At 39.2% G+C, this 24,686-nt stretch overlaps 3 protein-coding genes across 3 annotated transcripts; all 3 read right to left on the reverse strand.

The window, feature by feature from the left end:
• Nucleotides 1-575: 575 nt before the first annotated feature.
• atp6v0ca (ATPase H+ transporting V0 subunit ca) lies at nucleotides 576-6,955 on the reverse strand. The gene is made up of 3 exons (XM_029438209.1): nucleotides 6,711-6,955; nucleotides 2,853-3,036; nucleotides 576-1,735 (listed from the first exon to the last, which is right to left on the reverse strand). Exons 1-3 carry the CDS (start codon nucleotides 6,784-6,786, stop codon nucleotides 1,531-1,533), a joined length of 465 nt encoding a protein of 154 aa, XP_029294069.1. The 5' UTR covers nucleotides 6,787-6,955; the 3' UTR covers nucleotides 576-1,530.
• Nucleotides 6,956-9,916: 2,961 nt separating this feature from the next.
• ypel3 (yippee-like 3) lies at nucleotides 9,917-15,110 on the reverse strand. The gene is made up of 5 exons (XM_029437779.1): nucleotides 14,784-15,110; nucleotides 13,321-13,439; nucleotides 13,035-13,078; nucleotides 12,211-12,319; nucleotides 9,917-11,023 (listed from the first exon to the last, which is right to left on the reverse strand). The coding sequence occupies exons 2-5, from the start codon at nucleotides 13,435-13,437 to the stop codon at nucleotides 10,934-10,936; spliced, it is 360 nt and encodes a 119-aa protein (XP_029293639.1). The 5' UTR covers nucleotides 13,438-13,439; nucleotides 14,784-15,110; the 3' UTR covers nucleotides 9,917-10,933.
• A 1,152-nt stretch (nucleotides 15,111-16,262) lies between these two features.
• gdpd3a (glycerophosphodiester phosphodiesterase domain containing 3a) lies at nucleotides 16,263-24,451 on the reverse strand. The gene is made up of 10 exons (XM_029437778.1): nucleotides 24,313-24,451; nucleotides 22,794-22,836; nucleotides 22,016-22,151; nucleotides 21,506-21,551; nucleotides 21,271-21,389; nucleotides 20,834-20,923; nucleotides 20,562-20,695; nucleotides 19,620-19,679; nucleotides 19,294-19,345; nucleotides 16,263-17,580 (listed from the first exon to the last, which is right to left on the reverse strand). The coding sequence occupies exons 1-10, from the start codon at nucleotides 24,449-24,451 to the stop codon at nucleotides 17,452-17,454; spliced, it is 948 nt and encodes a 315-aa protein (XP_029293638.1). The 3' UTR covers nucleotides 16,263-17,451.
• Nucleotides 24,452-24,686: the final 235 nt, after the last annotated feature.

A 24,686-nucleotide genomic window follows, 5' to 3' on the forward strand; every position in this document is an offset into this window, starting at 1 on the left:
GTTAGCTCATACATGTAGGTGTCATTGATTTAAATGCCATGTAGCGTGATACATTGTAGCTCAGAAGATTTGATGTTTAATTTAAATGTAAAACTTGCTACAGGCCGTGTGAACAGCACTGAAGCATTGAAGCAGCATATATTCCGTGGAATTTATGAATCAAAAGGCACCAAGAAGACTGTTGTGGAGTTTTCCAAAGAGCTGCACGCATCTAGGAATGAAAAAAGTACATTATGCACTCATATACCGTATGTCTTTTTTAATTTCAACTTTTGAAAACTTCTGCATGATGGAATTAACTAGCAAAACACGATAAAACAAACATTTGTCTTCAGTTATGTATATCTTCTTTTAATTACAAGTATTAATATGAACTTAATTTACAACCACCTCAGAATTAATTGTAATAACTGTTGTGATCCTCTCGCTTTTTATCCAACTACTGTATCTATCAATTTAATTAACCATTTAATACTTAATTTCACCAAAATGCTTGAGACGGAAAAGTCTAAATGTTGATGGTAGTGTAAGTTATCTCATTAATATCAGACAAAAAAAAGGACTTCACAAGGATGTTCTGGAGGAGGTTGAGTTTTATTTGGAAATCTGACAGGCATGGCTGAACAGTGAGCTCTCACCTTAAACATAAACAAACAAAAAAATCAAGACAGCAGCACTACAGGTAAACGATACTAGTGTTTCAGAATGTCATATTAAACATAAAGACTTGCACACACATTCTGCACTCAGGTCATTCTCACTTCACACACACACACACACACACACACACACACACACACACATCCTCCATTAATAATCAAACTACATCCAGAGGAATTCCAAGCACTTAGAACAATTACCCACAGTGCAATTAATCTAACTATACACAGATCATTTATATATATTTTTTTATGTATATAGGGAATTCAATAAACATTATTCCATTTAGACAGTTTCATTTTTCATAACTTTCCATAAATAGTGAACAAAAAAATATGTATTGACAGTTCCTCACCACAGATTCAAAAATGGTCCCCGAAAAGAACATGAAAAAATAAAATACTAGTGTGCATGATTCTTCAGCAGTCTCAAAACGGAGAATGACAATCAAAACCACCAACAGAAAACAGAACAAAGGAGGGGAATGGGCAGAAGGATAAACGTTGATACTCACACTCACGGCACAGACTGGTTACTACATTTATAGGGGGGGGTGGAGGGACTCTGGATCACTGTACATGTTAAGATCAGACAACAAATCAAGCAGACTGTCCACACATCATCCCACAACAACCAATACATCTTCATGCCCGTTCAGTACTCACAAGACCTGACACAACTGGATGGCTTTAAACAATATGGATAGATCACATCTACTGAGGACACAGCTGTCAAAGTCGACCGCCAACATGTTTCTGTTGCCATCCCATCCTGTCAGACCCACGGGGTGTAATGGAAGTAAGTGAAAATCTCCTATTTGTTCTTGCTGCTTCGATGTGGAATGAATGAGATGGTGTTTGTTGCGGACATTTATTTTGTAGATAGGATGAGGGCCACGATGAGGCCGTAAAGCCCCAGCACCTCAGCGAAGATCAAGATCAGGATCATGCCCACGAAAAGCCGGGGCTGCTGGGCGGTGCCTCTCACGCCGGCGTCGCCCACAATGCCGATGGCGAACCCGGCCGCCAGACCGCTCAGGCCGACGCTCAAACCAGCGCCGAGATGCAGGAAACTCCTGTTGGAGAGAAACGAAGGACCGTCAGTGCACAAGGTCATACTGCGCGAGACATAAAATAAAGCAATCTTGAAATATTTATAATGATTCGTTTCACTGTTTACAAGCATCGTAAACTTATACAATGTGGTTTAAAGCAAACAGAATCACTTAGATCTGCATTAATAGTTGTAATATTAACAATGAACACTGTCTGGTGGCCTAGTGGTTAAGATGCATAACAGTTAACTGCATCGTCCCTGGTTAGACTATAATATAAAGGCAAAATGAGAAAAAAACCTTTGGATCAATGCATTAAGTGAAATGAAAGATTGACTTATGTCCCTTAAAAGAAATGTTGCTCATCGAAGCCGCTTCATATGTAACGTGAAAGGGTCAATATCGTGCTAATCTTTATTTAACCAGAAAGGTCCCATTGAGATACAACATCTCTTCTGCCAGAAGTCCTGGTTAAGATGGGCAGCAAGTACAAAGTTACAAGAACAAGGACAGAAAACATCTGCAAGAAAAACATATCAGAACACATCAACAGACACCAAACATACAGGTATCCCAGGCTAAAAGCATCGAGGCGTATAAAGGCATTGTTCTGTAAAAACAGATTTTAAGACATTTTTAAACATGTCACAAGAGTAAATATTTCAAGTTAATGCAGCTCATTGCAAGCTTGCGGGGCGTGAAAGAAAAAAGCAAACCTGAGAATTAGGTTCTCCGGCCCACACAGGCTGTGAGGTTCAGTCTCGCTACGCTCAACAAATAAAACTGTTCACTACCAGTCCAGCATAAAACAGCAAAGAGCCGGACAAAGCAAACCAACCATAAAGAAGGAACTCAATTAGCGAGCACAAGATGTTCTTCTTTGAAGTTGATAAACAGATAAAAAAAGGCCTCAAATTCATCACATGGTCAAAAATAGCTTCAGGATTATTTGCCTAATAAATCTCTTTGGGTTGATTTTGAGGATTTATTTATTATATTGTGTTTGTGAGTTAAGGAGGTCGGGGGTTATGTGTATGTGCTTCAACTTAAGCAAACAAGCCACGTGGAAGATTATGTCTCAAATAACGAGCAGATATAATATATCCTGTAAATTAATTGTATCAGAGGTTCATCTTACTTGTAAAGAGTGACTCTCTCAGAGATGTTGTTTGCTATCAGCACAGCCACCACCAGCCCGTAGATGGCGATGATACCAGCCATGACCACGGGGATGATGGACTTCATGATGAGCTCTGGCCGCATCACAGACATGGCAGCGATGCCCGTGCCGCTCTTCGCTGTCCCATACGCTGCTCCTAATGCTGCACGAGAGACGAGAGAGGAGAGAGTTCCTGTTAATTCATCAGTTCAGTCAATATTTTTTCTTCACTTACAAACGATTTCTGACAGAAACAACTCGCACCAGACAAGATATGGATTCGGATGGAGCTGGGTGAGAATGATTAATCCAGTCGATCGATTTCAATTCCGAGACATTGTGTGGAGGCCCGACGTGCAGGCAAAATTAAACAGCAGAAGATATTCGACTGCCAGTTTTCTCCCGCTCAGCCATAAATAACAGGAATTAAAGTGATTTATCTAAAATTAAAATTAAAGAGGCGTACTTGCATATCACACTAGTGAATCTATTTTTAAACTTTCCTCACACATCATCCCTGAAACACGTTTTAAAAAAGTGATTAACAGTTGCAGTCTGGAGCCATGCTACCTTATACAACCTCGCCCCCTTCAATACTTTATTACCTCCGCCAGGGAGGGTAGGTTTTCAGTTCGGCTTGTTGTCTGTCAGCAGGATTACAGAAAAACTGAAGCGGATCCCGATCACTGGGCAGGTACACACATTATTTTTGACTATGGAAACGGCATTGGTGGAGGTCTGTGCTCTCCGACTGCCCTTATAGTTATAGGACTACTGATGTCATAAGTGGTAGCTTCTCCTAATTTCTTTTGTGTTTCTGGTATCTGCTGTTACTTTTGTTTTAATCTGGTGATTGAATTGTTTTGTATTGGAGAGGACTTTGTAAAAGCCCTCTGGCTTTCTTCCTCCCATGAGCTCCATTATCGTCTTTTGCCCCGTTTTAATTGTGGGAACAAATAAAACACCAGAAGCTTGAAGTTCAGTTTTTGTTAAAACTGTGTCTGAGGGCTGTTGATTGAACTATACATCAGGCAGCCAGATGTACGTCACCCAGTTCATCACTTCTCTCGCATCTACATCACGTGAGGGGGCTCGTCCCATGTAGTAGTTCATCTATTACACCACAGGGTAATCCTTCTCCACAGATGGTGGACCAGCACTACAGCTCAATGAAAAAAAGAAATGCAGGCGATCAACTAGAGCTGCATATTTGCTGCAATAATTGCTCTCTATTTGAACAATTGATTATTCATTGAAGTATTTTTTCATACAAAAATTGCAGATACTGTTGTCAGTTTGTCAAATATGGAGATGTCCTGCTTTTCTCAGTTTTATATCATATTAAACTGAATATATTTGGGTTTTGGACTGACAAAACAAGACAATATAAAGACATCACCTTGGAGTTTGAGAAACTGGGATCGGCATATTTCACTATTTTCTGACATTTTGTAAATTAATCAATTAATTGTTAAACTAGTAAATAATCGTCAGATTAATCGATGATGAAAATAATCTTAAATTGCAGCCGTACAATCCAGTATTAAACTGTAATCTTTGTTACCTGGAGAGCATCAATCGGCGCAGGCCAATTACAGACGAGCATACTTTGATGACAACAAGCAGAGAGCAACTCTGAATACAAGAAGATGTTACCGGTTTATCATGAAGATCAGCAGAAGCAAATAAATAAATCAAACACCGACTCCACAGCTTCTCACTTGGTGATGTGGGTGTGTTGACACTTCCGAGGTGTCCTTATAGTGTACTATGTGTACTTATCGACTACAAGCTATTGTTAGTAAGAATTGTGTGAATAAGCAACCCTGCGTTTTCTCAAAATGTTTAAAACAGCTCTATAACGAGCATCGCTTTCCTTTATATTCAAGGAAGGGAATACAAAAGAGGAATCCAAGAAAGTTCAATAATGATTTTCTTATCCACTTATCTTCTTATTTGCATAAAAGTACAACATAGCTTCTGACCCCTTCCATTTCCAATGCATCATGGGCTACTTGTGCACTGCCTGCTTTCCTGTGCATCCCATATATTATGAATAAGGATGGACGTCACATGTCCAGCAGGTCTTCAGCCTTACAAGGCTGTCGCCCTTGATTAGACTCGAGACATCCTGGACCGACTCCATTGTGAACAATCAAACAACTGTTGTGACACCATGACACCAGCAGCAATGGCGGTTTTACTGAGGGGCATGATATTTATCTGATTTAAAGCTGTGAAGCCCCAAATTATACAGGAGTCACGGTGTTTCTGTGTGCCTTTGGTGGAGGAAACCGTTTATAACAGAGCCTCCAGACACTGCTGTGCTGTACAAGAGTAATTGTGTTCCCATTTGCTTTGTGATACGGTATGTAGCAACAATAGCAGTGTCAAAGTGACGATCCGAGATGGAGAAGTAATATTTCTCCCAATCCTGCTTTGTGTTAGCTTTACACACCCTAAAATGAATTAACCATAACAGTTCAATTTGTTCAACGTTTGTGCAGTCCCAACATGTAGTTGATTTTTATTTTTAAAAAAGGTATGTGAGCCACAAAACAGACACATCTGACATACATTTGACAGCCACAGATAGACAGACAGACAGACACCCTGGGTTCAGGTATCGGGGTTTTATCGAGATATAAAGTGTTGGATCAGTTCCTCTCTAAATGTACTATCTTAAAAAAATAAAAAACGTGTCACTCTACCCAACAGACAAACTCCACAAAGTCTCACCTGATGACATCATCAAATCATCAGCGATTTCCACATTATGGAGACAGTTGTTTGCATCTGCAGGAATTGATATCCACTGATTGACTAACTAATGTAACAGCATGACGTAGATTTTGCTTTACTTTTTTTTTTTACCAAACTGGTAATGTTGGTATTGGCAGTAGTAGAATAAGTATTCAAAAAGTACAACTATTAATTATTCATAGTAAAGCTAATACTGCACAGTAAAAAGTCCTGAATTCAAATGTTTACTTCAAGTGAATAGTGAAAGAGAGGCATTATCAGCACAATGTATTTACATTTAAGTCTGTTCAAAGGGAAGCTTTCAATTATAATATAATGCTGGATAGTTTAATGAATAATAACGCATCATATTTTAATTGTTATTTTATTTTTATTCAGCCATTTAATATTTGGGGCCTAGGCAGTTGGCTATCTTGCCTAATGGTCAAGTCTGCCCCTGATATCCCGTTATTTCCTCTCCGACAGACTGGGTGCACCCCGCCTCCCGCGCCTGCTAAACGTGAATGAATGGATGGATCTTCCCTCACTGATGTTTAGGCCTTGATGCTGGCCCTCCTGTAACACAATACCTTACAACCAATGGGAAACATGGCTGGATCTAATCCCAACAACAATCGTATTTATCTGATAATCCATGAAGACCTGGACCCTCCTGTGCTGTAACACAATTTAATTATGATTTGTGATTAAAGACATTATGGCCGGGGCAGCTGCCACCTCAATGAGGGTATGCGTCACCACGAAGACAGCAGCATCACAGCTTGATATGATATAACCAGGATGGTACAGGAGGCAGCTAGCTCCAGTGTTAGCAGTGTGAGGAGCTGGTGCTGGTCTGGTACAGGTTTGGTACAGCAGCTCGATGTCGATGGAAACCTTCCCCCGCCTCACCTGCCTCTCATCCCAGGCAGGTGTGTGAGCCGTGACCGCCTCAGCTAACACCCAACACCGTTTCTCTAAAGACAGCCCCCCATGTTCTCGTTTCTAATATCGTCACAACATTTAGCACATATGGCTAAACTAGTTTGACGTTAAACCAGAAAAAGGTTGACATGAAGGAGCTGGTGTAGTTACCGCTGAAGACCATGGCCGCAGAGGCTCCCATCACAGCGAAGAAAGGCGCGTACTCGGGGCTCTCCTCAGAAGACATTCTCCCACTTTTCTCGGGGCGATACAGCTACAAGGTAGACTTCTTTATTTACTTAGGTTTTCCCGTTTTCCTACCGTCAGCTTTAGATAATAGGATAAAACACTGAGAGGGGGAAGATGAGGTAGCTGACAGCAAGCGCACCGGTGTAGAAGAGGAAAATGGCGAAACGGAAAAAGTCACATGACCAGCAACCATCTCGGAAGGATCCATTTGTGTGGACACGGGGGTGCTCGACACGAACAGACATGAAATATCCTACCGTTGTTGTTTATTGCAACGGAAAATGTATTCTTGAAATTATTCTCATTTGAATAGTAATTTTCACACCTATTATATTTAACTCCAGTTTGTAGTACCACGATATATGATATGAGTCGTTTGTACAGTGTCTGTATTGTGGTATGTTCTGCTGCAAGTGTACTGACTGCAGTTGAAACGCTAGTTGTCGCTACATGCTGTCGTATTAATTATTAGGTATTAGATAGGTAGTCAAATCAACCATAAGCACCGTGTTTGCTCTTTAATTAAAAAATGCAACACTAAATAAACAAGAGTAAAATATAAGCGACTAGAAAGCACAGTAACACAGTGCTCATATCCAGCATCCATCCATGTTGTATTTATCATGAAATAACGTAGCAGCGTGAGGTTAATTTAAATCAACATTAGACTCCCTTTAGGTGTCAAACAAACAAAGAGTACCTTGACTGAGTGACCTGGAGAAACATCCTGCAGCTGCCTTTGTCAAGGTGACACTGAAATTTAATGTCAGCTAAAAGGACACAACATTTGTATTGTTCTTTTGGACAGATTTTCTCTATAGATTACATTTGTACCAGATCCTATTTCATCTTCTTTACACAATTTAGTTTCCTAAAACGTATATTTCTCCCACAGCATCCCTCAGTGAGTCTTGGTGGTTATCAAAGTTTGTAATCATTGAGGTTTACTTCCTGAGACCTGTTTTGGTTTAAAGTATGTTTTTTGTACAAAACCAACATGTCATGATCTTTGTTTTAGCATTACATAATCATCTAAAGTTTGCATTTTCATAATAATAATACAATGAACTTTATTTATATTGCACATGTCCTAATACATTTACAAGGTGCTTTACAGGTAGATAAATATAAAATATATAAAAACAATACAGGGATCATAAAACACTGGGGTATACAATAAAGTTAATAATAAGGCTGTCCTCGACTAAAGAAAGTCTTGGAAATAAGTCAGCATGACAAGAGCATTAGAAATTGACTAATTGACTAGAGAAATCTTAGTCCACTAAGACCAAAACTACCAATTACTCGATTTATGCCCTAATAGGCTACCATCGTAGAGATTTGTGAGTTAAAGAGTGTCTATATATATTCTAAAATATTTAGTATCATTAAACTGAGGGAGACAAAATGCTATACATATAAAATGCATCACATATTCTCTAGAATATTACACCAGAAAAGTGTTTACTTTTACTTTTAGATTTGATGCACAGCACAGCAGCAACCAATCTGCAGTACTGACTCTAATATTATTGACCAAAATACTAATTGCACTCAGAATCAGATTCAATTAGAGAGATTTGCCTTGATGAGATGTGTCACTAAAACTTGCTTGACAGTAAAAGTTAAATTTGAAAGTCACTCCAGCTCCAACCCTTGCACAGGGTTTATGAGGGATTTTATAAATACTCTAAGATGGGGTCTTATCAACTCCTCCATTTCATTTCTTATAATGTTATGCGTTTGATGTTGTCATCTACACACCAAGCCGCAGAGCAGGACATCACTCTGAAACACCTCCACTACTTGGTGGCATGTACCATGCAGTGAGGCAGACACTGCATGGTACAATAACATAGAAAGGAGGATTAAAGGAGAAAAATACATTTAAAAAGAAGTTTCTCACTGCTTGTGACTCAGTAAGGCCTTTGGCTAGTTCCATTGTGTCATGAGAATGTTCTTAACTCTTATATGGGAATGAAAAGTGAAGCAGAGCAGACAGCTGAAAATGTGCTGCACACACACATGACTGTCAGCAGCCTCTCTGCTGCATATAAAGAAAAGCTATTAGAGCTCAATCATGTGACCTGTTCTTGCTCCAAGTACTATAACAATCACTTTTTTAGAGTTAGAGGAGAATATATATTGTCTTTGGGAGGATAAATAAGACTGTCTTGCTTTGCTGCCTGTTTTAAAAACCTGAAAAAGTTTAACCATTTTAATGTTGCAGCAATTGGACTGTCATGTGTTGCAATGTATTGTAAGCCCACTCAATACTAGATGCTGTGAAATATGACATTCCCCACATCACCATCTGCTGGCCAGTCAGAGCATCCTGTTGGATTACTTCCTCCCTGTAAATGAGAGCTCCACTAACATGCTTAAATTATGTTTTCATTATAAAATTACAAACTGACAAACCTTTGGAACAGTTTTGTCCTACACTATTACACCCATGCATTAAATCAGTGGTTCCCAAAGTGGGGGGCGCAGAGCTATTGCAGGGGGTGCGTGGCAAAGCTTGAGCCCTGCTAGCATAACATGGACTAGTTTGTGACAGGGTTCCCAGGCGGGGGGCTTGAAAATATTCTTATATACAAAAGGGGGGCCCCACAGAAAGGTTTGGGAACCACTGCATTAGCTAATGCTCAGTTCTCAAGTGGTGGAGATCAGTATGCATGTTGTCTTTGTACTTATTACTTTTCTCAAACATCTATATTTCTTCTTAGAACTCATTTTAATAAATGTATGTGTGTGAGAATCAAAGGCCAGATTACATACAATAATATATCACTAGGCCTGTCATAACTACTTTTGGACAATATTATCCCAAAAATAATTGCGATAAACAAACAATATTATTATTTTAAGACCATTTTCTGCCACGGATATAATGGTAGTATAATAGCATAATAATGAAAGAGCAATGAAGCATGAGTCTTATAATGGTCGAGGAAACCTTTAGCCATCATATTAGGCTAAAATGTTGGCAATATTGTTATGTAAACAAACAAATAAACATGTCAGCAAAAATCATCGAGGTCCCGTCCATATATTGTACAATAAGTCGATAACGTAATTATCGCGACAGGCCTACATATCACAAGCAAAAGAAAACTGAACACAGGTTACAGACACACTGTATTTTTAATGAAAGATTAGGTTAAAATAATACACTTTAATGAAAGAAGCAGACATTAAAAATCACCATAAATATGCTACATAATCCTAATCACACTTTGCTCTAACACGATTGAGTAAATGTATCTGTAGGATCTCCGTGTTAGGCTATATACACAAACCCATGTAGGACAGATCTCATCAGCATGAAGTAAAAGTGAAAATATCCCAACTGTGCAGCAGAAACTCTAGATGTAAACCCCAGGCTAATGCTCACACACACACACACACACACACACACACACACACACACACACACACACACACACACACACACACACACACACACACACACACACACTGCAGGAGACCTTTGCAGGCTTTAACACTAATTCAACATCCAGATTGCATTTAGCAAAATATGAACAAGTGTCACTGTTTCATTACCATAAAAAAAACATGAATTTCACTGATAAAAAAAAACAAGCCCTTCCACTGCTTCTCATACTATTCCATCACTCTTCAATGATCTACGGGTTAAACGGGCTAAAATACTTTGCCCATTTTGGGATAGATATGTCTAAAAGTACAACTTAAAGTCAAAAAAGAAAAAACCCAAATACCTGCATCTGATGTGTAAAAGGTCAAATTATTTGTCTTGCCCTTGCCTCGCCCCCACACAGCGAGACTGTTTAGCGGTCATCACACACACGCTTTAAAATCCAACATGCACACACGTGCCTCTGTGACTACATGTCCCAGTCTTTCACACAAACCCAGCACTCATTCAGTCCATGTCCCAGCACAACTAGCAATTGGGATAGCAATATCAGCAAATGTGTTGTTGTGGTCGCTGGAAAAACATGAAGAACGGAAAAAGATAAAAGGCATCACATGCTATTCTTGGTACGAAGTGAAAGTGTGGCACAGCGATGGCTCGTACGCAGGATGAGGAAGCTACACTGGAACCCTTTTAAGTCGAGGGGATGCAACTTTTGAAAAAGTCATGAAGCAAGATTTCCCTCTCAGTCCCAGCCGTTGTCCTTTATCATGTGGGACAGCTCGATGATAAACTTCCCCTCCTTGTACTTCTGACTCAGCTCAAAGGCTTGTTCCTGCAGAAGGAAGGAACATACAGGTCATTAAAAAGTAGGTTAGAGTACAACACAAATAAAACGTATACCATGCTCATGTACTATCAGTACAAGTTTCATAAAAGGATATGCAGACACTCCGAATGTGTCAGTTTCAGGGTAATGTCTAAACTTGACACTATGCGATTTGTTTTTTTAGCTAAATTATCACTTTTATTTGTAGCATCTGACAAAAGAATACATTTATGTAAAGCTGTATTTACATGTGTGGGTAAAGACGTTACTGTGTAGCTTCTGGCTCTATGCACATAACCGCGGTAGCTAAACCGTAGCTGACGCCTCCTCAAAAATGTGATTACACATCCAGGATACGGCAGCTACCAAGATACCATGTAAGAAATATGATTGTCAGCTTGGGTCTTCTGCTACAAGTTACAAGTTAGTCCACCTTAAGGAGGTTGAAGAAAGAATCAGCAAGCTTCTGCTTTCCAGTAACACACACCTAGCAAAGCCTTCTCCCCTGAAAACCTTCTGTTCAGCGCAGCTGCTGTTCTCCATCACAGTGAATGAATGAAAGTAAACATGGGAAGTGCACCTGGACGTAACTGCAGTTAGGGATGGGACGATTAAACGATCTGACGATGGGTCAGATTAAAAAAAATTCAGGAATCACGATGTAATAGAGAACAGACTCACTTATCTTTATCCTTTATTTATGCACCTTATGATTTATGATGAATTTATTTAAGATAGTTTGATTGTTTGTTTTTCACTAAAAAACATCAATGATGGTTCCCTGATATCGAACTTTTTATTGTTAAAGATTTTATTATCTACCATCGTTTGTTTGTTTATATTCCTCCTATTGAAAGAAATTACAATAAAATGCACTTCAGGAATTCACAACTACTACAAGTGTTGTTGTTCAGTCATGTTTTTAGTGTCTAACATAATGGACTTAGCTTCTGCTGCATTTCGCTGTGTAACCCTGTGTTGCATCATGACAATAAATGATCTTTGAATCCTTTAGAGCAGGACGCGGTCGGATCACCTGCTGCAATACAGTCGGCCAATGGGCTGCAATCAACGGTTTAAATCTGACGCTGAATTGTAAATCAAAACCTACACCGTGTTAACCCCATCGTCAAACTTAATAGCAGTTTAACGGTGAACAAGACAGAGTCTAAGTCACACGTGGACGTACTTACATATTTCCAGCCCAGCGTGGTGTGACAGTTTTCACAGTAGATGTCTGCGACTGCGTGAAGTCCTGTGAGCAGCAGCCTCTCCTCCGCAGGACCACAGCCGACGTTCACCCTGAAACCAAACGCAGTGTTGTCAAACAGCAGCTCCTCTCTGAATTCAGAGGGCTTCTCAGTAATTAAACTACTCTTATGCACTAAGAGACTACTGTGAACCTTAACAGTAGAGGACATACTGACCCATATACAAAAAAAGACTAAATTCCATGAATCAGTCAAGGGGAGGATGCCTTTCCATGAAAAATATAGAACAGAGCTTCACAGAAACAGAATCGGCATCTATTCAGTTTAAATCTTAAAGTTTGATAAAGTGAATGGGTTATTTAAAAAGGGGCTCCCATTTTAGGGTTAGAGTCAGCATATTTCTGAGCCACTAAATCAGGAAAAGCGCAACTAAAGTGACTTTCAAGGTTCACTCGAGAGCAAATTAAATGATCTGTTGGCCATGTGGTTTGTGCAAACATGTCCGATGCGGGGAATTTTTCAGAGAGAACAAGACTATTAAATGATGAAGTGATATGCACGGAAAACAAAGAAGATCATAGATTCCCCCATTTATTTTTGTTTCTATGACCGATACTTAAAAGGCCGCTAATCTGATCGGAAAAGATTGCATAACAAAGTACAGTTAATACAAAAGAACATTATAAAACTTACTCAAGTCACATTTTACCCATCTACACAGTGATTATGGAGATGAAAATAAGATTGGAAACCTAAAATGAGAGTAGCCACTTGTGTAATGTGAATTCAATGTGCTAAATACTCACACAGAGTTGAAGAGGTAGGCTCGGCCCTGACTGCCTTGGAACGACTAAGAGACAAGGATGAAAAATGACATAAGAGAAAAAAAATGCTTCATGTGTTAACGTCACGTGACCCAAACACAACCGGATATTAAATGTAATTTATTTCCAAAATGTTTGCTAACTTTTGGAGAATTCCTATTTGGTTTTTTTCAGTCCAGTTTTTCCAGTTATGCGAGAGTCATGGGGCGAAGTCTTTATAAGCTCCCTGAAATTCTTAATAACAACAAAAGGTTGGCGGCATACTCACCTTGGAGATGAGATCGTCATGGTTGGCCAGATGGGCGCGGCAGTGCACACAGCTGTAGCGACGGTGGCAGGAGTCCAGGTAAGCCTGGAACGTCTTGGCCTTTGTCAGCTTCACCATGTCTGACGGATGAAGAGGGAGGGACGGAGGCAGCAGGAAGTTAGTTTGTTGTTGTACATGTCTAGTGATGCAGGTATACAGGCTAGGACTCCTAAGACCCACTTGTTAACCATACATATGAATTTAGCAGCATTTGCAGGGTTTCTACAGGTTTCGACAAGTTAAATTTCAGATGTGTTCATACTTTAAGACCACATAGAATAAAATTATTTTGCTGTCATATGAAGGAAAGTTAGTAGCCTATGAAATGAAAATAAGTCCTAAAATTACTTTAAGTACATTCATTTATTGACATGTTTAAACATGTTTTATAATAGTAATAAATAACAGCAATCTAAGACTAAATTAAATATCTAAATCTTAAGAAGCTGGTAGCTGGTAGCTGGTAAGGTAGCATGATGTGCTCTAGTTCTCCTACCGAGGAAACTAAATAAATAAACTCTGATGACACTCTAGATTATTTGCACTTAACACAAAAATAGAGCATTAAGTTAAGTCGTATTTGAGACTTTTAGACCTTTTTAGGCCTAAATGTGAGGAAGTGGAAGACATTAGACAGAGGTTTACCACGATTCTTTTTTTTTTGTCATTTCATCTATTCTTTATTTTTCTAGCAGAAATGAGATTCCGCAGATTCGTACAGATTAATTATATTGAATCAGAATCAGCTTCATTGGTAAAGTATGTGCACACATACAAAGAATTAGACTCTGCTATTTAAGTCGCTCTAAATGTACAAACAGTTCAACGAACAATTAACAGGAAGATAGAAATAGGCACACAGCTAAAAAGGGACAGAGAGCTAAGAAGGACAACAAAGCTGGACAAAAGGTACATAAAACTAAACATAGAACTATTATGTACATACATGTAGGTGCAAAAGAATAAAAATATCTCACTTGCAGCCCTAGTAAACAATGTGCTGAAATCATGGATCTTCTTATTATCGTTGTGCAGAGACTACTATATAGTCAAAGTAACATTTGACCAAGCATGGACTGTTGCAAATTACCACACATTAGTTGAGACTCAGGCTGGCAGCTTGCTTCCTGGTTAATAATAGTTTGCACAAACAATCCTCGCTTCATTAGTTAGATGCAAACAGTAAGCTCAAATTCAAGCCTCTACAACGTGTGTTGCGCCATGTATGCACTGTCCAACACTGCTGACCGCCTGTCAGTAGCTAAATAAGGACACAGACGGCTGCAGGAGAAAAGGGCCACTAGCTCTGACCTAGCTTGCGTGATAGCTAGGTGGCTAGCTCCGCACAGTCACAACATGCAAACAGCAGCGAACAGCAGCTCAGATGCGCATTGCAGGACATTCCCCGGTGTGTGTCGGCTCACCTGATAATACGGAAGCTCCTCACCGTCTACACAGCGGACCAATGTCAGTGACAGCTGAAAAGCATCTATTAAAAGCAGGTATATGTGGTCAGCTCGCTCCAACAGTCGACCACGCGCTGACGGCTCGGACAATAAAGACAACACAGACAGCCTCTGGTCGTTTACCCGCGTCTCTGCTTTGAATGTGAACCAGCTTGCAAAGCCCCTCCACGGCCTTCGTTAAAACAGAAGCAGGAATCTGACAATGTTGGCAGGCTGACAGGATGATGACAGTGCGGTGGCCCCGGCGGGAGAAATATGTGGTTTGTTTATGAAAACACGTAGAGGAGGAAGTCTGAAGAGTGCAAAACAAACCCCTCTCGACCAATGGGAGGCGGAGGGTGACGTCTAGAATGTGGGTCAACCAATCAGATTGGACTTCACATGAGCCCTTTATGGCTATCAGTTTGATTGTTGGTACAGTCTCATAATGTTGTTGGAGGATTATCATTTCCTGCTGTAGATTTAGGATACAAATCATTCAATCTGGCTGCAAATTGATCAAATTTACGCAATGTAAGGAACAAGTATATGCAGTTCAGACAAGATTTAGGAAATCTTGGGGAGGATTTATGGGGAAGTGGTTTGGTTGTTGTGGTTTATTGATTTATTTACTTTACTGTCTCAGAGGCAAATATTGTAAATTTAGTTCTACTACATTTCTTTAAATATATTTAGTTACCAGTTACTTTGCAGATTTTGATTATTAATTCAAATATAACTCAATTAAAACATTATGATATTATTATAGGTTAGGATAACAGCAGTGTATAAAGCAAATCAAATTAGCCCCATTTTTACCAGCTGCAAAATTAAAGCGATGTACACATGAATACAACAATAAATTATTCAATATTATTATATATATTATTTTGAAATGGGCCATTCTGCATAATGAATACTTTTACTTTTGGTATTTAAAGTATATTTTGATGCGAATACTTTAGATTTTTTACTTAAGTGCGATTTTGAATGCAGTACTTTTACTTGTAACCGGGTGTTTTAAAATATCCGAGTACTTCTTCCACTACTGTGTATATGTTATATGTGGCCTGTAGTCAGGAGGTCCACATTTCCAAATCCGTCCTAAGACATTTTACTAACACCTAAACAAACTGCAAAAGATTGTCATTATCTACAAAATTTTACATTTAATTTAATTTACTAGTTTATTATTAATTTAACAGTTAAATTATATTTTCTGTAATTTTATATCCCTGCACAATGGTCTAAATGTTGTTTGAAAAGCAAAGCTGTTAACTATTATTTTCATTATTGATTAATCATGTCATAAAATATCAGAAAACAGTGAAAAATCACAACTTTGTGACGTACAGTTAAAAAATATAAATATAAATAAAATATTCAGTTTACAATCATTGAAAATGAAAACAAACGGCAAAAAAAAACACATTTGAGCTTTTTTGCTTGTGGAATTATTTATAATATTTTTCGATTATCACAATTGCAGATTAATTGTTGAAAAGCCATCATTGGTAAGGTTTTAAAAAAATGTTTTAATTAAAAACACAAGATATCTAGTCCCAACATGTCAATAAACCCTCTAGACTACCAACAACATTGCTGGTGAAATGCCCTCTGAGTACAGTTGTTTGAGCACATGAGCCTTATTTCTGTACTGGGTCACTTATTCAAACCTTTGCTCATTCTGATCCACTTATACTCCAATACCTCACTTGTCACACAGCAAAGCAGGTCAGAAAAATACAGCCTTTGTTTCACCAACAGATTGGTTGATTATTATCACAGCGGTGAAGCCGGACTTTGACCGTAGCCTGTGGAAACAAGGACACAGGTGAGGCTAACTACACATAAAACCCTCCGTTTAAATGTGCCTGTATTGTGACTGTATTTAACACAGATGCATAATACAGCCTAAATACCACACTAATAACACTGTACCCACTTACATGGATATATTTGTAGTACCAATAAGAGAACGGTAATACATGCAGTCTGTTTAATCCTAATACATTCTTCATCTCTCCATGATCAATATTATTATTATTACCTCCTTGTTTTCCGTTTCCAGTGTAATGTAGTGTTGAGTTTTTACTTGGAATAAATTGTACTGTTGTGAAAACTTTCAAATAAAATGTTCCCAAAGAAAACCCCAAGGAGGCCTAAAAGAACCACACTTCCTCTAGTATTTCTTGGAAACCAACTTCAATACATATTTCCTCCCAGAGGGTCGGGAGGGAACCCAATGTGAGGAACTGCATGGGAATGACACACTTTCACACATGCACTGAACACACACTAATACAAAATGTCTATAAGTAGTTCTTCCACTCAAATATACATGATTGTTTGCACTAATATTGATTTGTTGCTGAGAAAAATCCCTGACTGTTTCTTTAAACTCTGGGCTCTGACTGTAGGTGGAGGCCAGAGAAATGACCCGCTTGCAGATAATTCTATCAACAGTGATTAAGGATTGAGATTAAAGAGTTGAATGACAGTTTTGTTCCCACTGCATGGTGTTTAACAGTTAGACCAACAACTCCTCGACTAATCCTGTGCAAGAAATGTGTCTCACACTTCTTGTATTTACTTCTCCTTCACAGAAATCTGTTATTTATTGTTGTCATGTGAGGGTGTGCTTGGGTCAATCCTGACTTCTGTTTCTGCAGAGGTAGCTTGACAAAAGAGCTGGGTAGTCACTCATCACCCCGGTGGCCCCGACTTCAAATGCAGCCTTTATGTCTTCATCTTCATTGCACACAAACAAATGCACCTGCAATTACAGATATATTAGTCAACTGTAATGATCTGTTCGGGGTCCAGCTCAAAAAAACAAACTTAGAATAGTTTTATCACCTTTACAAACAAATAGGGAATAAACAAAACAAGGGTGAAAGTTAAAATTGCATGGCGGCCTGTTTCTGTCATCCTTACTGCAGTTTTGAACTACAGTACGTGACTTGACCATCAATAAAGCACAAACCCTGTTGTCATACATTTGGAGGGTGGCAGTTGTCTCAGATGTGACAGCATAAAAAGGAGACATCAGCATAAAGTGAGACCTCGGAGCATCAAGGAGCACTTGTTCTGACTGCGTAGACAAATAATTGTTTTGAATGCCATGGCAGCAGCATTGTGATATTCCTCAGTTAGAAATATACAGCATTATGTATGTATGTATGTATTATGTATATATTTACATATATGGTGGGTATTCTATAACATCTTTAAAAATAAAGTAATTCTGACATTGTAATCATGTCAGAATTATGTAGATTCTATAACGACGAAGGGGAAGACTAGTTGTTTTTGTTTTTTTACTGCTCGTATTCTACAAGTTTGTGGACCAATATCGAAAATTGGCTAATGTCACTCAACATTTTGTTTTAAATTCACACTTTTAAAACAGTATGTTGGGGCTCCTGGATGAAAATTGTCCCCAGATAATAAATACAATTATTCTGGTGGGTAAAATATTTATATTCAAAGATCAACCATTTCTTTTGGAAATAAATGCAAATGCGAATCAAAAGTGCTCTAGTGAATAGTTTGACTATAATAAACACTAAATACGCTCTACCTGTCATATGTATATTTCAGTTTTTAAATGTATAGGTACTGTCCATATACTGTATTTATTTGAATTGTTGAAATGAAGGGTTCCTATTAATTTAATTTAGTCTCCTATAATCTTTTCTCTCTGTTGTGAAGTTATATTGTCATGTCATCATACTGTCGTGTTTGTCATGTGTATTATATAACTGAATATAACTGAATCGTGGTGAAAGCACGGTTATTTTGAGTTTCCCCGTGATCCCCATTTCTAATATATTATTTTTCTTGGAGAAATCTCATCAGAGCTTTTCTCCGTCACACTTTTATTACTCACAAGCGTTCACATGCGCTGAGGCCCTCAGCAGCTGACAAGGTAACAACATATGACCTCAAGTGTTGTAATGCTCAAACTATTCAGTGACCACTCGTGGTGTCGTCATCCCAGCAGAGATTACTCACATCAGGACAGTGGTGATGCATCCAAAACACACAGAGTGGCTTTGTGTAAAGTGTAAAGTGTAATGACCATGAAACCATTATGTGCTGTGGTTAAATTAAGTATGACATATGATGAGGCAGGGGCAGTAACAATTAAACAAAATCTGCCTCTCCTTCTCGATTTTGCATCCAGGAATTATGAGTTGAGGTTTTTCCTTTCACTGATAGATCCATGAGTAAATCTTCTGCTGTAGGATTTAGGAAGGTAAATACAATTCCAAGTTAACTAGTGGCTCAGCAGAGGGTTTTGATGAGCCAACATTTAATCAGAAACTGGATGAGTTTCTCTAGAGTATAAATCTGATTTTAATTACTTTTATACTAATTGTGTTTCCTATTCTCATCTAAACTTTTTATATTTTACGGTTCTTGTTTTCCATGGATTCCTGTGATGCACTTAAACATAGTAAACTCTTAGGTAGAGGTTTCATACCTGAAGTCCACGGGCTGCGAGGTGATTAAAAAGACTCTTCCTCATTGTTAATCTGCAATGACAGCATAAATAAATATATGAATAATTCAGTTATTACACAAACAGCAGTAAAGCATAATCTAGAATCTGCACCTATATAAACTGCATTATTGTACCCAACAATGTTGTATTTGGCATAAAAGCATCACCGCATGTACTGTGGAAGTAATGTTCTCGGTAATACGTTTTTTTCTCTGGCATGTTTGGTAATGACTCTTTTATGACTTCAGATTTCTACATCAAAACAAAGTGAGTTGTAAAGAAGGCTGCAGCGTAACTTCACTCACTTTTCTAACAAAGAGACGACCAGCATGTTCCTCAGGATGCGCTTCTGAGGAATGAACGTCCTTCAGCACCCAGAGACAGAGAAAGACACAATGGACTCATCTGTATTGTGACACAATTATCTCACACCTAATCACACAAGATTAGAGAATCTCAGAATAAATATAGTCACATGAGTGTATAGGGTGGCCTTCAGCCAAAGTAATTATAACTCAGACTAACATGTGGGATGCAGGTGCACACAAAACACTGGCCTTGGACATAAAGACAACTGTGGTGAAGTCTGAGCAGAGAGGGGGGAAGGATTTCTCTGTAAAATTACACATGCATGCATAGGCGTGGGTTTTGGCAGGGACACAGGGGACACGTCCCCCCTCAGTGTGAATTGTCCCCCCTAATAAAAACATGAAAGTAGCAAAGGACTTAAGAGCCGCTAGAACACAATGAATAGATGCACTAATGACTCCCGGAAAGTAGGTGGCAGTATTTAATTTAAATTGAATGAATTACCATGAATTCATTTATCATTGACATGAATAAGTGCCACATACACATTTAAAGAGGGTACTTGTCTAAATGTGTTAACACAGCAGGGATAACAATTAACGCGATAAGTTGATCTACAGGAGAATAAATATTTCTATATTTTTTAATTGTCACCTGAATGTTGTGTTTTCCTCTACATAGATAAAATTTCCACCATAAATAGTTGCAGAAAAAAATCATCAGAATGCAGGAAAATCAAGTGTTGGACAATCAAATGTTACTGGGAGAGACCCCCCAACACACACACACACACACACACACACACACACACACACACACACGCACGCACGTACACGACACTCACTCACTCACATATATTGTGTCGCTCCCAATGTTGAAACAAAACCTATGCCCTTGCATGCATGAACACACACACAGGCTCAAAAATACAGCCACACCTGTTAATGATGCGTGGCAGGTAGAACTGCAGTAAACTCTCTCCCAGTGGCACAAAGGGCAGCAGGCCGCTGTAGAAGAGAAGCAGAAGCAGCACTCCTCTCTTCATAGTGAAACTGTACGGCATGGAGTCGTTCTACGAGGAAGCAGAGAGAGTTTACAGTTTAATTTCACCTCTTTAGATCAAACAATCACAGTATTATAAGAGGCAAACTTGATGTTGGCTGTAAATTGCTCCACAAGTAACTTTGTCTCCCCCAGGTGGACTATATACCGTTCTGCGGCATTCCTTCATGACGCTGGAGTTCACGGAGGCCCAGACTGTGATCTCCTCTCGGTTGTAGCGTCTAACCAAGTCTGACACCTGCACACGGATCCACACGCAGGGTCACAGATGTAGGCGGTGAACAAATAAAGAGACATAAGAAGATTCATCAGTCTACATTTTTGAAGTAAAAACATGTGGGGGTTTTAAAGCAATATGAAGTTGCAGTCACATTGTTCATGAAAATAAGCAAAAATGCAGACAAACATTTTTTTAAACAGATAGACATCATTTAAATGTCGTCATCGGGGATAATCTTGACATTTGACTGCATAGTTTCTGAGCATCACAACAGCATCAGCACTCTTCACATCATATTCTTTAATATCATTGGGCAAGTTCTGAAACTGCTGAGTTACGGGTGGTTTTCTTTAGGTTTGCTGTACCTTTGCGATCAGCGGGTTGTTGTTCTCTTTGATCTCAATGCTGACAGGCAACTCAGGGAACTTCCTGAACACATCCTCCAGCAGAGCAAACTTCCTGTCTGCACCGCTGCTGTAGCGACCTGGAAGAGGGAGGGAGGGATGAAAACACACACATGCACACTCCTACTGACTCACTTCTTCATTGAATGGCTTTTAGTTAATGATTGAGAATTAAAGAATGAGACGAGGAACTCACCTGCATAAAATGTCACCTCCAGTCTCTCTTTATACAGAGGCATATCCTAAAAGAGTTGTTAAGTAGATGTATGGAGACAGAAAAAGCTATATTATTATTATATTGCTTGTGATTACTGGGAAAAAAATCATCTTGTAATGGTGTACTGGATGCAAAGTCACACATTCACTTGAAGGTGATCCAATATGTGTGAACTAAGTGAACATTTACTCTTAGTTTCTGAGGAAACTAGATATAAATAGCACGACTCTCGGGGTAAGTTGCTTTGCATGGAGCTATTTTAACTAACTTGAAACATAGAGGCATATTTATTTGACATGTAATTTCTAATTATGTATGTTTGAGCCCAACATGAGAATCTCATCCTCTTATTTTGTGTAACAAAACCTTTCCACGCAAACATGGTGGACTAAAACAATAATCCAGACAGCTACCACTTCAACCTTGTGTCTCAGCATGACCTTGTGACCTTTGTCTTAACCAGCAGTCCCGAAGGATCTGTCCTCCCACCTGTAGATTGAGTGCGGAGGTGGTGACGTCGTGACCGGTCTGCCTCAGCAGGTTCTCATCATGTGACACCACCACATGTCCGTCACGCGTCAAGCGACAGTCCATCTCCAGCATCTGTGTGCCCTGCTCCACCGCACTGCAGACAGAAGTACAGATCACAGTTACCAGCAAGATTAGAGAGCTTTTGTTCACTTCTGCTCTTCCAGCTCTCTTAACTGAGACGACATGCACCCATCTCTTTAAATGCTGTACAATAAACTAAATGTCTAATCCTAAAAGCAATTAAGACAGCAAGCAAAGGACTGTACACAGTGTGACATATGTACTATTCTTAATGAAGCACACATCTTGCACACATTTTGTACAGCCCTGACCTCCGGCATCTTTCATATCTTAAGCGGTAAGTTTATGTTTTTACAGATAGATTTTCAAATAATATATTGTAAAGCTTAAAAGCTCGCAGGGACAGTTTCCAAGGCTGGCAAGTGGAACGATGCTAAATGAAATATCCCTGAACTAATCCCTCTTTTTATCACATATACTGTAAAACAGGTGTTTTGAGACTGAGGGCCTCCTCTCTGACAACTGTGTTTGACATAACTTCAGATTACACAAAATACATAAAAAGGTCCCACTTTGAAAAAACCTCAGCTGTTTATGAGGCTTTGATAATCTCTCAGTTTCTGCCTTATTTGAAAGAGAAGTAAAAATCAGAGTAAACTACATGGGGCTCAGTTCGTCACAGGCTCTCTAAAAAGTACATTTTCTGAGTACTCACTGTGTGAAGGCCTCCATCGTGCTCTCTATCCTCTCTCCACATCCTGGTCACAAACAGAGCAGTTCGGGTTGATGATGGACACAAAAATACAGAATAAAGGCACACTTTGCTACATTTGGACAAACGTTGGTCTTTCTGACAATATTGCATCGCTGTCTCTACTGTAGGTGAGGGGGAAACAGTGAAGAGTAAAACCTCTGATCAGACAACGTACCGTGAGTTCCTCAGGTGTCAACAATCAAAGTGATATTAAAACGTTGCTAGATACTGAAGTAGCCAGTGACACACAGAGCCACTGAAAAAGCCTGACTCTTCATCGCAGCACATGATGAAGTTTACAATCAGAGTGTTTGTTGACTGTTTACATCTATTTGCTGAAGGTTAATGGCAGTATTGAGAGCAATTCAAATAAAATGAGATTAGATTGTAACATTATGAGCAGAAAGTGAATGAAATCAAAAATACTTGAATAGAAAACATCCGTCCATCTATCAATAAATCAGAATATTGTGGAAAAGTTGATTTATTTCATTAATTCAATTCAAAAAGTGAAACTCATGTTAAATGGATTCATTCCACACACAGTGAAATATTTAAAGCCTTTATTTGTTTTAATCTTCTGAAAATTATGTTCATGTGTCTGCACTCGGTACTTGGTTGGGCCTCCTTTTGCATGAATTACTGCATCAGTGCGGCGTGGCATGGAGACGATCAGCCTGTGGCACTGCTCAGGTGTTATGGAAGCCCCCAAGTGTGCACAGGTGCCAAAAATGAAATCAGCATCAACGTCAGAAGAAGGAATCATGAAGTGCTCCAAAATGTCCTGGTAGACTTTGGACTTGAGAAAACCCAGTGGACCAACACCAGCAGAGGACATGGCTCCCAAATCATCACTGACTGTGGAAACTTCACACTGGACTTCAAGCAGCTTGGATTCTGTGTCTCTCCACTCTTCCTGCAGACTCTGGGAGCTGGATTTCATCTGAAAAGAGGACTTTGGACGACTGAGCAATAGACCGGTTCTTCTTCTCCTTGGCCCAGGTAAGACGCTTCTGACGTTGTCTCTGGTTCAGGAGTGGCTTGACACGAGGAATGCAACAGTTGTAGCCCATGTCCTCCAGCCTCAGTCCACTCCTTGTGAAGAATAGCCTTTGCTTGATGCAGTAATTCATGCAAAAGGAGGCCCAACCAAGTACATACACATGTACATACTTCTCAGAAGACATTTATGTATTAAAAATCATTTTTGTTATTGGTCTTATAAATTATTCTAATTTTCCAAGATTCTGATTTTTGGGTTTTCATTAGCTGTAAGTCGTAATCATGAAGATTAAAACAAATAAAGGCTTGAAATATTTGTGTGAAATGAATCCATTTAATATAAGAGTTTCACTTTTTGAATTGAATTAATGAAATAAATAAATAGTTTCCATGATATTCTAATGTTCTGAGATGCACCTGTATCTCCTTGGCTACTTGGCTTGTCTGGACAGGATCGGACTGCCAGTCACTCCCTTACCTCCTCTGTGTGAGACGTGTGTGCTGTAAAAAGCTGTGCGCTTCCTCTTGTGGAGAACGTGGGGGTTCTTCAGCAGGTACAACGAGGTAAGAGTGTATCCACCCAGAGCTGGGAGGACGAAGTACAGAAAACTGCTCATCCTTCCCTCCAAATACGTCCAGTGAGCTCCTGACTGAGTCTCTGCACAAGTTCACACATATAACGTTGGACAGCAAACAAAACTCAGCCAACAATCGTGTCCTTCAGCAAAAGATAATTAAGACCTACGACAATCCAGCCTTGTGATCCGAAAGCTCGACTGAAGACAACCTGTTACCGGTCTGTCTTGGGAGATAAGAAGAAACTGGACAGACTGGAAAGACGAAGAAAGTCTC

This window comes from Cottoperca gobio, chromosome 8 (genome assembly GCF_900634415.1).
Source record: "Cottoperca gobio chromosome 8, fCotGob3.1, whole genome shotgun sequence".
NCBI classification, from domain to species: domain Eukaryota; kingdom Metazoa; phylum Chordata; class Actinopteri; order Perciformes; family Bovichtidae; genus Cottoperca; species Cottoperca gobio.

Excerpts from the sequence above, each read along its gene's own strand:
- atp6v0ca (XM_029438209.1), bottom strand. The coding sequence starts at position 6,786 with ATGTCTTCTGAGGAGAGCCCCGAGTACGCGCCTTTCTTCGCTGTGATG. Across the intron at positions 3,037-6,710 it reads TGCGGCCATGGTCTTCAGCG|CATTAGGAGCAGCGTATGGG; the intron begins GTAACTACACCA and ends TCTCTCGTGCAG. Across the intron at positions 1,736-2,852 it reads GAGAGAGTCACTCTTTACAA|GAGTTTCCTGCATCTCGGCG; the intron begins GTAAGATGAACC and ends TCTCTCCAACAG.
- ypel3 (XM_029437779.1), bottom strand. The coding sequence starts at position 13,437 with ATGGTGAAGCTGACAAAGGCCAAGACGTTCCAGGCTTACCTGGACTCC. Across the intron at positions 12,320-13,034 it reads GCCTACCTCTTCAACTCTGT|GGTGAACGTCGGCTGTGGTC; the intron begins GTGAGTATTTAG and ends GTTTGGTTTCAG. Across the intron at positions 11,024-12,210 it reads CCACGCTGGGCTGGAAATAT|GAACAAGCCTTTGAGCTGAG; the intron begins GTAAGTACGTCC and ends TTCCTTCTGCAG.
- gdpd3a (XM_029437778.1), bottom strand. The coding sequence starts at position 24,451 with ATGAGCAGTTTTCTGTACTTCGTCCTCCCAGCTCTGGGTGGATACACT. Across the intron at positions 19,346-19,619 it reads GTCGTCTCTTTGTTAGAAAA|ATTAACAATGAGGAAGAGTC; the intron begins GTGAGTGAAGTT and ends CTGTCATTGCAG. Across the intron at positions 17,581-19,293 it reads TCGCAGCCCGTGGACTTCAG|GTGCATTTGTTTGTGTGCAA; the intron begins GTATGAAACCTC and ends CTGTAATTGCAG.